This window comes from Papio anubis, chromosome 9, assembly GCF_008728515.1.
Source record: "Papio anubis isolate 15944 chromosome 9, Panubis1.0, whole genome shotgun sequence".
Lineage (NCBI taxonomy): Eukaryota > Metazoa > Chordata > Mammalia > Primates > Cercopithecidae > Papio > Papio anubis.
Window position 1 is genome coordinate 8,789,146 of NC_044984.1, and position 14,481 is coordinate 8,803,626.

The 14,481-nt window shown below is 42.4% G+C and overlaps 1 protein-coding gene across 1 annotated transcript; it reads right to left on the reverse strand.

Moving 5' to 3' along the window:
* Positions 1-926: 926 nt before the first annotated feature.
* On the reverse strand, positions 927-12,160 carry TMEM52B (transmembrane protein 52B). Its single transcript, XM_003905979.5, has 5 exons — positions 11,470-12,160; positions 8,447-8,490; positions 5,674-5,712; positions 4,450-4,619; positions 927-1,563 (listed from the first exon to the last, which is right to left on the reverse strand). The coding sequence occupies exons 1-5, from the start codon at positions 11,566-11,568 to the stop codon at positions 1,340-1,342; spliced, it is 576 nt and encodes a 191-aa protein (XP_003906028.1). The 5' UTR covers positions 11,569-12,160; the 3' UTR covers positions 927-1,339.
* Between the last annotated feature and the right edge of the window lie 2,321 nt (positions 12,161-14,481).

Genomic DNA, 14,481 nt, shown 5'->3' on the forward strand with positions numbered 1-14,481 from the left:
TGGAGGAGGTTGCAGTGAGCCGAGATCATGCCATTGCATCCCAGCCTGAGCTACAAGAGCAAAACTCCATCTCAAAAAAAAAGGAAAAAAAAAAGAAAAGAAAAAAAGAAAAAGGAAGGATTTCAGTGACTTATCTAAGGTGAGTAGTTTTTCCCCAAATATGCATCACTTCCTCGATTTTCCGATAATACTCTGGGAGGTGGTATGATATGTGGATAGATTAACACTACACTGCCGCATGGTTCCTGGGAAGCATTCATTCCATCCAGGCTTAGTTCACCATTTAGTTTTTGCTCCAAGAACTGGAGAGCCATGCCGATAGGCTTAAAGGAGAGTGTATTTTCTACCATGGCTCCACTAGGTGGCAGTGAGGGCCACCCCTAGAGACTAGCGTGAGTCACTACAGAGTGTTGTGGCTTTAAGTGGTCCAGGCAAAACAGGAAAGAAGCAAAGCAACACTATTTAAACCTTTAGAGTTAAAACAGGGTGCATGTGTACATGCATGTGTGCACACGTATGTGTCTGCAGTGCAGAGGAACTGAAGAATTAATCCAACTGTTACTGCACAGTATGTACACTGTGTACACAGCATGTGTACATGCATGTGTGCACACGTATGTGTCTGCAGTGCAGAGGAACTGAAGAATTAATCCAACTGTTACTGCACAGTATGGTTCTGTGAGTATGGTTTTTCATACTGCGGAGGGGCAGGACCAGAGGAAAGAAAGACTGATATTTGGCACTTGAATACTATACTGTGTTCTTTTAGCCCGTATCAGCAATCCCATCCCTAGCTTTTAGATATCCGGGTGGGTATGTTGTGCTGTCTAAGATGATCATTGTCATTTGGTGTAAAATTGATTGCTGTCTCAGAAGGAAAGATGCATGCATTCAGTGCATTAATGTTGATGGCTGTGCTAACACTGTTGTCTTTCTTTTCCACTTTATCGCAATGGATTAGCTGACACAGAGAGACGCAACTGGCAGTATCATGTGGGTACAGGAATTTTATATGCACTCAATAGTTGAAGGAATTCAAGACACCTTCATGTTTTCCCGGTTTAGTGGTAATCAGCATGGCTAGAGATTCCTTGCAGATTTTGACCATTGGATAAAAAAATTAAGAGTTCCCAATTAGAGCATTCTGTATCAGAAGATATAAAGGCCTGCGAATGAAGAGTAAGAACCATCTTTCCCTGGAATGATGGTGTTAGATGCCATCCTAAAACTTCTGAGGGTTAGAAAAGAATGTGTTCCATTTTCCCACAGACTCTGGACATACCTCCACCCCAATTTATAAAATGGCAGCTCTCATCAGTCAGTTCCAAGAGTCAACTATTCAAGTTGACTCCTTCTCTATCGGAGGCAGCTGCTTTTCTTCAGGCACTGGGGGTAGATCAGGTGCTTTCTGCCCACACCTGGCTACTGTGAAGCGACTCATATGAAGAGCTTCTTCATACCCTGGGAGGGTGTCCAAAGAGGAGGGCAGTTGGCCCAGGGAGCTGTGGGAGTGCGCCACAGCCAGGATCCTCCGAGCTGCAGGGCCAAACAGCGACTGCAGAGCTGTGAAGAAAGAAGGAACAGAGCTAAGGAACTAAGGGAAATGGGACACCCTCAGACAGCACAGACTTACTTCACACTTAACTGTCGCTTCATTTTTAACAAGCGTCCAAACTCATTGTCACTCCTTGCCCCATATTTTATGAATATCCTTTGAAGCATGTTTACAACCCGGCTTCCTGCTCTGCTAGAAGGACCTGTTTTCTCTGGTATCCTCAAATAATCTAAAGAATGTTTCTGCATCTCTCTCTCTCTTTTTTTTTTTTTTTTTGAGATGGAGTTTCGCTCTTGTTGCCCAGGCTGGAGTGCAACGGCGGATCTCAGCTCATTGCAACCTCCGCCTCCTGGGTTCAAGCGATTCTCCTCCCTCAGCCTCCCGAGTAGCTGGGATTACAGGCACGCACCACCATACCCAGCTAATTTTTGTATTTTTAGTGGAGAGGGGGTTTCACTATGTTGGCCAGGCTGGTCTCGAACTCCTGACCTCAGGTGATCCACCCGCCTTGGCCTCCCAAAGTGCTGGGATTATAGGAGTGAGCCACCGCACCTGGCCAAGAATATTTCTGCATCTCAACCCTGCCCTTTCCCCTTTCAGACTTAGATCCCTTTCCCCCAGCCCCCGATACTATAGACTCCTTAGGATTATTTATTTTTACCTCATCTCTTTTCTTTTTTTTTTTTTTTAAAGACAGGGTCTCACTCTGTCACCCAGGTTGGAGTGCAGTGGCACAATCTCAGCTCACTGCAATCTCTGCCTCCCAGGTTCAGACGATTCTCTTCTTCCTCAGTCTCCCGAGTAGCTGGGATTACAGGCATGTGCCAACATGCCTGGCTAATTTTTGTATTTTTATTAGAGGTGGGGTTTCACTATGTTGGCCAGTCTGGTCTCGATCTCCTGGCCTCAAATGATTCACCTGCCTCGGTCTCCCAAAGTTCTGGGATTACAAGCATGAGCCACCATGCTCAGCTATTTTTTTAATTTTTCTTTTTCTTCTTCCTTTCCTTTTTTTTTTCTTTCTTTCTTAGATGGTGTCTCACTCTGTAGCCCAAGCTGGAGTGAAGTGGCACCATCTGGGCTCACTGAAACCTCCACCTCCTGGGCTCAAATGATTCTTGTGCCTCAGCCTCCCGAGTAGCTGGGACTACAAGCCCGTGCCACCACGCCCTGCTAAATTTTGTATTTTAATAGGGACGGAGTTTCACCATGTTGCCCAGGGTGGTCTCAAACGCCTAAGCTCAGGCGATCTGCCCACCTTGGCCTGAGCCATGGTGCCCAGCGTTGGTTATCTTTTTTTCCTAAGACGACAGTGAGAAAGGGGAGGTAGGAAAGGTGAATAGCAACACTTCATATCATTCTATTTTTGTTGTTGTTGTTGCTGTTGTTTTGAGACAGGGTCTTGCTCTGTCACTCACCCAGGCTGGAGTGCAGTGGCATGATCTTGGCTCACTTCAACCTTTGCCTCCCAGGTTCAAGCGAATGTCACGCCTCAGCTTCCCGAGTAGCTGGGATTGCCGGTGCGTGCCACCACGCCCGGCTAGTTTTTGTATTTTTAGTAGAGATGAGGTTTCATCATGTTGGCCAGGTTGGTCTCGAACTCCTGACTTCAAGTAAGCCACCCGCCTCAGCCTCGCAAAGTGCTGGAATTACAGGCAGGAGCCACTGCGCCCAGCCATTCTCTTTTCAAAATAAATATCCACATTTTGCCAGCTGGTGTTCTGACTGGTACTGGCTCTTCAATTTTAGGAAAGAACATAGTCCAGGCACAGTGGCTCATGCTTGTAATCCCAGCATTTTGGGAGACAGAGGCAGGTGGATCATGAGGTCAGGAGTTTGAGACCAGCCTGATCAACATGGTAAATTGTTTACACTAAGAATAAAAATAAATAAATAAATAAATAAAAATTTTAAAACATTAGCCTGGTGTGGTAGTGGCTGCTTGTAATTCCAGCTACTCAGGAGGCTGAGGCATGAGAATCTCTTGAACCTGGGAGGCGGAGTTTGCAGTGAGCTGAAATCCCATCACGGCACTCCAGCCTGGGCAACAGAGGGGGACTCCATCTCAAAAAAAGAAAGCAATCAATTTTGGCCGGGCGTGGTGACTCACGCCTGTAATCCCAGCACTTTGTGAGGCAGAGACGGGTGGCTCACAAGGTCAGGAGTTTTGAGACCAGCCTGGCCAAGATGGTGAAATCCCATGTCTACTAAAAATACAAAAATTAGCCAGGCGTAGTGGTGGGCGCCTGTAATCTCAGCTACTCTGGAGGCTAAGGGAGAGAAGTGCTTGAACCCAGAAGGCGGAGGTTGCAGTGAGCCTGAGATTGCGCCAGTGCACTCTGGTCTGGGTAACAGAACGAGACTCCGTCTCAAAAAAAAAAAAAAAAAAAAAAAATGTAATGGAAAGAATGGAACCGCAGAAGAAAGGGAAAGTGTCTTGTAATCACTGAGAAAATGTTAAGGCTAAAATTTAGTGTATCAAGACTTGAAGAATAAAGAGCTGAAAGTACATGCCATTAATTTCTTTAAAAATATAAAATAGTATAGAAAATAGAAAAAGTAGATTTCACAAAATCCAAGACATTTTGAAAAAGGCAACTGTTTGGAGTTCAAAATAGTTTTTAGCAAAGTAACTAGTTATAAACTGGCTAATTCTTCCTATTCAATACTTCCAACAGCCTCCAATATTTCACTTCCTTCTTTATCGTCATCCAGACAGACCCTTGAGAACACAGCTTCAATGACAGCCCAGGTCACTGCAGCATCAGGCTGCTGGGAATTGTGAGTCGTGGAATCTTTAATATTACTCGATCAGTGGTTCTACGCCTTTGCACTCTTTTCGTTATTCATTTAAATGGGGTCCTTCTCCCAGGTTAAAAGGTCAATGTACTCACATGTGATAGTGCTCTGGAGAGTGCTGTCGTGATCGAAAGCAATGACAGTCACTTCATAGGGCGGTGGGCCCCCATCTTCCCCATTTTGCTGGCGGCTCAGACAGCAGCAGCGGAAGCACAGGGAAGACAGGCCGCACAGCAGAAGCAGCGCACCAATTCCCACCAGCAACCTGCAAAAGCCCATGGGGCAAGTGAGACTGGGATCTGGCTTTTTTCCCAGCTCTGCTGTAACCAGTCTTTAATGTCTGAGTTTTGATTCTTGTTTAAATATTTTATAGAATAATTATAAACATTTTAATTTATAATTTTAATTTCAAGGCTTTTGCTTTATAGATAACCTTATTTTGTCAGCTGGAGTAAGTCAATCCATTAGAACAAATAATAAGACATTTAAGGTAATTTGAGGGGGCTGCTTTCTTATTCTTTTCTGAGACAGAGTCTTGCTCTGCTGCCCAGGCTGGAGTGAAGTGGCAGGATCTCAGCCTCCTGAGTAGCCAGTACTATAGGCACATGCCACCACACTCGACTAATTTTTTTTTTTTTTTTTTTGAGACAGAGTTTCGCTCTCATTGCCCAGGCTGGTGTGTAATGGTGCGATCTCAGTTCATCGCAACGTATTCCTCCTGGATTGAAGCGATTCTCCTGCCTCAGCCTCCTGAGTAGCTGGGATTACAGGCATGTGCCACCACGCCTGGCTAATTTTGTATTTTTAGTAGAGACGGGGTTTCTCCAGGTTGGTCAGGCGGGTCTCAAACTCCTGACCTCAGGTGATCCACTCCCTCGGCCTCCCAAAGTGCTGGGATTACAGGCATGAGCCACCGCGCCCAGCTTTTTTTGTATTTTTAATAGAGATGGGGTTTCTTTATATTGCTCAGGCTGGTCTCAAACTCCTGGCCTCAAAGTGGTCTGCCTGCCTCGGCCTCCCGAAGTGTCGGGATTACAGGTGTGAGCCACTGCACCCGGCCAGGCTCTGCTTTTTAATTCACTAAAGTAATCTCCTTTGTGGAGATATTTCTAGAACAGACTCTGAGGGAAGGACACAATAATGGTTTGATGTTTGTGGAGGAGATGGTATTGAAAAAGGAAATCCTGACATATTGTCACATAGGTAGTGATGAAGTAATGAAATCTTACTCCATGAGATGCTAAGTAAGTAGGCAGGCTGTCATTTTTAATGACCCTGAGAAATACAGTGTCTTTCTGGGTATTATAAGTGAAACTTACCATATATACCAGAGATGTACCCAGTCTGTGGTCAGGCAACTATAAAGAAAGAATAAAGTTTTGTATATTAAAAATATAGTCAATCCCTGTTATAACTCCAGACTCAGAAATATGAGTTACAATGTGATGTGATACCTTGTTATAATAAAAGCACTATGGGTTATGTTTTTTAAATTCAATGTAGCTAGTTGAATCTTTTGCCAAATTATATGCTTTAAATAGTACTTTATACTATAGATGGCACTGTCCAAGTCATTTTGTAAATCATTATAAAACAAACTAGTGGTTATTAGAAGTGTTCATAGAAAACATGTATGTGCCTGTTGTAAACATTTATGATAAAAATTACCAAGAAAGGGCCAGGCTCGGTGCCTCATGCTTGTAATCCCAGCACTTTGCGAGGCCGAGGCGGGCAGATCACGAGGTCAGGAGTTGGAGACCAGCCTGGCCAACACAGTGAAACCCCGTCTCTACTAAAAATACAAAAATTAGTCAGCCGTGGTGACTCCATCTCAAAAAGAAAAAAAAGAAAAAATAGCAAGAAAGAACTTGGAATGCAAGTTTACAAAGAGTAACTTTGAAAATGGATGTAAAAGTTAGGACTCGTGTAAATTTGAGGTTAATAAAATGTAAACATAAAGAAAATTTCAGTTATGAGTATGAAAGTCATACAATCACATTTGTAATTTATCTTTTGCAAGCTGTTGCAACACTCCCACTGAGAATGTAGGGAAAAAAAAACTGAGTTTCTTCCTGCTATACTCTCCCAGCCCTCTGACACCAGATGTGTGGGTGGGGATTTCCCCACACACCAAGCAAGCAATCTTCCAGCAACAGACAACAGCTGAGTGTCCTCTAATTCAATTCAATTCCAACACTACCTGCCTGGAGATAGGATCCGATCCCATAGGGTGAGGGCTCAGTCCCCTAGACCGCTCCCCAGAATTCTGATGCCAATCACAAGTTGTTTTGCCTGTGCTTCTGACCTACTGGTTACAAATTGGGGGTTCCCTGACTCCCTCTTGGGGTTGCATTAATTTGTTAGAGCAGCTCACAGAACTCAGGGAAACACTCACTTACATCTACAGTTTATCACAAAGAATATTACCGAGGATGCGGATGAAGAGATGCATAGAGCAAAGCATGTGGGAAGGGACACGGAGCTTGCATGTCTTCCGAATGCACCACCCTTCAGAAACCACCACCTGTTCAGCTGTACAGAAACTCTTCAAATCCATCCTTTGGGATTTTTATGAAAGCTTCATTATGTAGGCATGATTGATTAAATCACTGGCCATTGATGATCAACTTCAGCCCCTCTATTTTCCTTGGATGTTGAGGGATGTGGCTTTAAGCATTCTGCCTTGGTCCTTCCAATGACCAGCCCCACCCTGAATCTACCTAGGGGCTGCCAGCCACCAGTCAACTCATTAGCATGCAAAATGATACTACTTACTTTGGGGATTTTAGAAATTGTATGCTAGGAGATGGGGACAAAATCAAATATATATTTCACAGTATCACACTCACCGTAAAGAGTACCCTAATTTTTCACATCCAGGATCAAAACTAATATATATATCCACTGAGACCAAACAGGAAGAGGGAAAAAAGTAGAAGCCAACTTTACCATGATGAGAGCTAAATAAATGTTCTGTGTTCACTATGGCAACTGTAAATTTTCTCTGTAAGAATGAAAAAAAAAATACGGATTGTATGGGAGAAGGAGTAGAAGATAAGGTCAGAAACTGGAGAATGAGGTGAGGCAAAGTATCTGTGTATGTTTGAAGAGTAGTAAATTTTGTTATTTAATAATTCTTTCTGATACATGAATCTACTGAAATCTAGTGAATCTATTTTTATTCTCTGGTCACACATTTATAGAAAATATAGTTTTTTTGTTTTTTCACTGAACAATGACTCCTCTTAGTTTTCCCACATTTCTTACTTGTTGAAAATTCCTCTGGTTCTAATTAGATTCTGGTTTATAGGAAAGGACTCTTCCTATGGTGGTAGAGGTGTAAAACCTCAAAAAGCAGTTATCAAGTAGTCAACACGCAGTGTGCATGTGAAGGTAATCAAGGCCATCACCATTTCCCTGGGTTTAACAGACCTGGCTATCGGGAAACTCTTCCCATGGCTAAATATGTATTTTTCTTCATCCTAAACAAGTTTTTATTCAAAGTGCCCCTACTTTTTAAAATTTTTATTTTGTAGTTTCTTTAAGTGGAATGACTCTTGCATATTTATCTTCACGTCCTCTGTGTCTACATAAGACCTAAGTGTGGCAAGTTTGGATTAGTTGACAACTACATCAAAGTGATAGCTAAATGAAGTCTGCAATAAATGTTAACATGCCCTAAAAACTAGAAAATACTTTCAAATTTAAAGTGATAATGTTACTTTGGAAATCACCCAAATATGTACGCCAGTGACTAGATACTAAACCCAGTCTGTCCTGGTGAGTCACTGAGAAGCAGGGCTAAGAAAGTCTTTTGCAAGTCTCTATGACTGTATAAGTTGAGATTAATCGTGCTGCTTTGATGGGAAGATAGGCTTGGGGTAAAAACATGCTGTCAGCAGTGTTATTTTGAGCGCTTTAAGATGATACAAACACATGTCTTTATTTTGTGATAACTCATCTATGAGATCTATTACTTAAGTAAAAATAAATAAACGGAAGTCATAGATGTCTAATGACATCTTGACTGTCTTTAGGGTAGTGATGTTTTTGTCTGTTGCTCCTTCCTCCCAGCTTGAACTCTATACTTACTGTTCAGGATTACCACAGTTTTCCTCGCATCTCGTCCCAGAAAGCTGTAGAAAGAGAAATTGTCTTATACAGGGAAATTGTCTTGTCTGCTGTGTTCAGCTGCCTACCAATCATCTCTCATGGTTGTGCTGTGTTAGATCAACCAGTAAGAAAGTCACAGTCTTAGGGGCAGTCTATTTAGGACTGCCACTTTCATCTCTCCCATACTTGCTGGCTTTTGTACTTGAGGTAGGGGAACCGTGAAGAACGAATATCTTGTCTGTTGTTTTGGTGGTGGGTGAGCACCACCCTTTGTGAATGAGAGGTAGCCATTTACATTAAATTGTCTGCAGTAGAAAATTCCTGATCTCTCTGTCCCTTGGGATATTGCTATTGTCCTCCTAACTCCTGCCCAGTTGAATTCTACACCACTGCTCATTTTTATCCTCTTAGTGTGACAATGACTATACAAAGGAAGAAGGGGAAAAGCAAGGGGACCAGTGGGACAGAGGGTCTTCTTTATTGAATAGCTACTAGATACCAGTCAGACTGCTAACAACTCTGTTATTTTGTTTGTTTGTTTGTTTGTTGTTGTTTGTTTGTTTTTTGAGTCTTGCTCTGTCACCCAGGCTGGAGTGCAGTGCAGTGGCATGATCTTGGCTCACTGCAACCTCCACCTCCCGGGTTCAAGCAATTCTCCTGCCTCAGCCTCCCGAGTAGCTGGGACTACAGGCACGTGCCACCACGCCTGGTTAATTTTTGTATTTTTAGTAGAGATGGGGTTTCACCATGTTGGCCATGCTAGTCTCGAACGCCTGACCTCAAGTGATCCACCCGCCTCTGCCTCCCAAAGTGCTGCTGGGATTACAGGCGTGAGCCACCATGCCCGGCCATGAACTCTTAATATTTCATAGCATTTAATCACAATAACCCTCTTGGTGGGTATATTTAACCTTATCTTGAAAGGTTAAGGGACTAAGGCACAGGGTTTTAAGTAATGTGACCAGGCCAGGCATGGTGGCTCACGCCTATAATCCCAGCACTTTGGGAGGCCAAAGTGGGCGGATCACAAGGTCAGGAGTTCGAGACCAGTCTGGCCAACATGGTGAAATCCCGTCTCTACTAAAAATACAAAAATTAGCCAGGTGTGGTGGTGTGCACCTGTAATCCCAGCTACTCTGGAGGATGAGGCAGGAGAATTGCTCAAACCTGGGAAGTGGAGGTTGCAGTGAGCCAAGATCATGCCACTGCACTCCAGCCTGGGAGAGCAAAACTCCGTCTTGGAAAAAAAAAAAAAAAGCAAGAAAGAAATGTGACCAAATGTACACACCTATTGATGTAGACAGAACTCAAATCAAACCCTATCATAGATATGTGTTGAAAGAATCAATAACACTGGGGACAAGTTTGCTCTAACAATTCCTCGATATTGCTATCAAGTCCCTTCTACTCCTTCTACAGAAAACAAAAAACAAAAACAAACAAACAAAATTGTCCACTCTTTCTTCTACCTGATTTTTTTAGTTGACTTCCTCTTTCAAAAACCCATTCAAGGCTGGGTGCAGTGGCTCACACCTGTAATCTCGCCACTTCAGAAGGCCGAGGTGGGTGGATCACTTGAGGTCAGGAGTTTGAGATCAGCCTGACCAACATGGTGAAACCCTGTCTGTACTAAAAAAATACAAAATGAGCCAGGCATGGTGGTGCATGCCTGTAATCTCAGCTACTTGGGAGGCTGAGGCAAGAAAATCACTTGGACCCTGGAGGCTGAGGTTGCAGTGAGCCAAGATGGTGCTATTGCACTCTAGCCTGGGGAACAAGAGCAAAACTCTGTTTAACACCACCACCACCACCACCACCACCACCACCATTAATTTAATTCTAGAAGCTGCTTCTGTCTTCTAATAACTTGAGTGCTCTGATATTTCAGGAAAGCAACCACAAAGTCCCTTAGAAAAGAAACAGAGATTTGTAACTATTGGGAGTTTATGGTGGGCAGTGAAGGGGTAAGGAGACACACATACTCAAAACCTATCAGCTGAAAAGGATTTGTAAAAGGATGAATAGCCAGGCTTTGCAGATAACATTTGAGAAACCCCTGCTTGTGTTTTCATTTGAAAGAAATGGCCACTGAGGATGACAAAGCGTGTGTTTCTTCCACCCAACCATGGTACTTTCTTTCACTTTCTTCACTAAAAGTAAGAGAAGCCTAAAGTGCTCAGCAGAGAAAATGCCACTTTTCAGGCTTGTTGCAAAGAGAAAAGAGAGGAAAAATGAAGGAAAGAGAAGGCAAAGGAAGTGAAGAGGAAGCAAAAAGAAAATATAAGAAAAAACGGATTTTCAGATACCACTTTAGCTGGTCTATTAGCAAAAAAAACAAAAAAAACAAAAAAAAAAAACAACCCTCAGCCCACTTTGTACAGGGGCCATACTGGAATCTGAAACTGTCCAGTTTTCTTCATTTGCTCTCCTTCTTGCTAGATGGCATAGCTCTATACATTTCCCCATGATGATTGCTTAGAATCCCTCAGTCCAGTGACCCTTTTCTCCACTAATGGATTACTCAGAGACTTCTGATTCATTGTAGGCCCAAAATATTTTAAAAGAGCCCTCCCTCTCTTATTTCTAGACTAGACACACCTAAACTGCTAGAAGATGGTTAGAAATTCCTGGATGGGAAATTCCATTTAGGGGAATCACATACCTAGTTTTCATAATCTGTTTGGAATTTTGAGGGATGGGTAATAAGATGCTAAAAGAGAGAAATATACTTCAGTGACACTTTTAAAGTGCCACGGCAATCCTGCGTGTTTCCATGCTCACTCTAATTTCTGTCCCCCTTTTCATTGTCGTTGCCGTCAGTCACACATGCATCTATGCAATCTCGTAATACTAAGGAAACTTTGTAGTGTATTCATTTCCCTACGACTCCCTGGGTTCTGTGTATGTCTCCCCACCCCGCAGTTCATTTCCTCTCAGATTCTTCTGAGTTGATTAATCTGGGGAAAAATATTGTCTCTCTGCTTTTTCACCACTGAACTCACCAGGATGCAATGCACCAGGGCAGAGGCCGTCGCGACATGAACTCGGACTCCCATCGGGCTGAATTCCTGTTTCTTCAGAATCTTGCACTGGGCGTCCATTGCCTCCTTTCAATGCTCTGTGCCATATTTGACTTCTTGGCCTAGAATTCTTAAGGAGAGAAACTTTTCTTAGGAATTTATCAGCTTTTCTCTCTCTCTTTCTCTCTGTCTCCTCCTCTGTCTCTCTCTGGTTATTATTTTCTATGGCCTTTCCCTCCTCTTTTTTCCTGGTTTTCTTCTTTATTCTTATTACTATTTCTCTGGCCTCCACATTTACTTCCTTTTGCCTTCTTTCTTTCCGTTATACTATTAATTCTTTCTACATCTTTAAGTTTCTTTCTCCTACTGCTCCCAAAAAGGAGACATGCAAAGAGGACATATGTGTCCTCTGAAGTATTTTTCTAGACAGTGATGAAAAACTTGGCGTAGAGGATGGTCAAAGGCAGATTACTGGTGATCAAATATATTCTTTTCTTCATCAGAAAACTGGTTATATTCTTGATCCTTCACCAGAGTACTCTGGAGTGACTGTTGCAGGGTGGAAGTCACCCTGCTACTCTCCTTTCTTCTCTCTCCTTGTGATTAACAACCCTTTCTTGCTCTTTGAAACCCTCCCCTTCACTATGTTGATAATCAACTCTCCTGGTTCTGGGTCATTTATCCCTAACCGCTGGGGTAAGACTGAGAGGTTGCCAAATGAACAGGAAATGAACAGGAAAGCCATCTCATCTTTGGAGAAAACAGACTCGAAGATGAGAAATCAAGTTGGAAGATTAGAATTTTCATGTGTTATCAGTGACATCTTCCTCCACCCTGACTTCACTTCCCATTGAAATGGATAACTGAGAAAGACATTTTTTAAAATGTCATTTAAAACCAAATTTTAAAAAAGCAAATGTATAGCTTACTTTCTTTCTTATCTTTTTCTTTGTGCCTTCTTTCTCTCTCTCTCTCTCTCTCTCTCTCTCTCTGTCTCTTTGGTAAAGTAGTGATGTGATTGACAAATAAGTCTTGCCACTCAGGAAAATAAAACCTAAGGTCAGAATACAAACAAGCACACACGCAAGAGCATAGAATAGTTATGATGAAACAAATCTACAGAAACAAATGCGGCCGGGTGCCATGGCTCACGCCTGTAATCCCAGCACTTTGGGAGGCCAAGGGGTGCTGATAACTTCAGGCCAGCAGTTTGAGATCAGCCTGGACAGCATGATGAAACGCTGTCTCTACTAAACATACAAAAATTAGCTGTGTGTCATGGCAGGCACCTGTAATCCCAGCTACTTGGGAGGGAGGTTAAGGCAGGAGGTCGCTTGAACCCGGAAGGCAGAGGTTGCAGTGCATGGAGATCACACCACTATACTCCAGCCTGGGCGACAGAGCGAGAATCTGACTCAAAAAATCAAAATAATAAAAGAAACAAACGAATGCTGTATGAATGATTTATACTTAAGTAGGTGATCTTTTACTTAATACCAAATATTTAATAAAAATATTATTATTATTATTGGAGACAGAGTCTCTCTGTCGCCAAGCTGGAGTGCAGTGGTGTGATGTCGGCTCACTGCAACCTCTGCCTCCTGGGTTCAAGCAGTTCTCCTGCCTCAGCCTCCTGAGTAGCTGGGATTACAGACACCCACCACAACACCCAGCTAACTTTTCTATTTTTAATAGAGACAAAGTTTTACCATGTTGGCCAGGCTGGGATAAGAAAAGTAGATGTCAGTTTACAGTGATATATCTATCTCAATCTCATAAGAATTGAATAAAACCTCCTTTCAGGGCCTTTCTCGCTCAGTAAATCTAATTCTACTGAGTGATTGTGGAAGGGAGACTCTTGAGTCGGTGATCATACTCTAAGGGTCCTCACACACAGCTTGATGATGGGATATGAGAATGGAGGATATAACCTGTTTTTGTTGTCAGCTAAGGAAAACAAATAATGAGAGAATGGCCTGGTACAATCCTGGTGATTTAAAATCTGTCAGTTTCAAAACAAATGAGCACTGACAGTCTTTTGTTTTTTACTTTTTTAAATTAGGCAACTGGGGTTAGGATGAAGAGTAGTTTCCAGATTTCAGTTGAAGACTTGGCAAAGGTGGATGGTATTTTATAGGACAAGGAGAGCAGAGCTCTAGGTGGCCTTCCACTAAATTGTTATGTGATTTCTCCAGTCCTTAGTGTTCCCATTCATACAACAGGAGCGGAATACCCACTTGACCTGCTTTAGATGTTATTTCCTAGAGCAAATGAAAATAAAAGACAGGAAAGCATTTTGAATAGGATGTTTCTATCATGAGTGCCATGTACATGGGGAACGCATCATGAACCTTTTCCTTCTCTTTTTCTTGGCAGAAAGACAGTAGAGCACCAAGGCCTAAAGCCTAGCCAGGATACCTGGGTTTAAATACTTGGTTTTGTCACTTAGGAGCTGTGTGATCTTGGAGCAGGTTATTAGATCTCTGTTGGTTCACTTTCATTTTATATAAAACGGGGATAATAACAGTAATATTTATTTGATAGGCTTATACAGATTAAATAAATTAATGTGTGTAAAATTAATATAATAGTCCTAACTGATATTTTTTGTGTTCGCTAAGATTATTTTGATTTTCACTGAATTTTACCAATGACCTTTACTTTCAAGATTCTGCATAATTACTGTCCTTTATGCTTCTCTTGTATATTTCTATACCATTCCCTCTCCAGACCACATTTTAGTTTCCTGAGATTCTAATTCTTGGGTATTTTTCCTTGCTAGCCTGGCCACTTCTTCTCCCAACCATGCCAGCCTTCACCTGCCTAAACAGGTTTCCTGGTTAACATGACTCCCCGCTCGCATTGCACTTTTCTAACACATGATTGCCATCATCTTTTTGCCCTCCAGCTTCCAAACAGGTTTGAACAAAATGGGTTCTGTTAATGACCTTGTGACTTTCCTTTCTTAGAATTCTTATTACCGTTTTCTTTTTT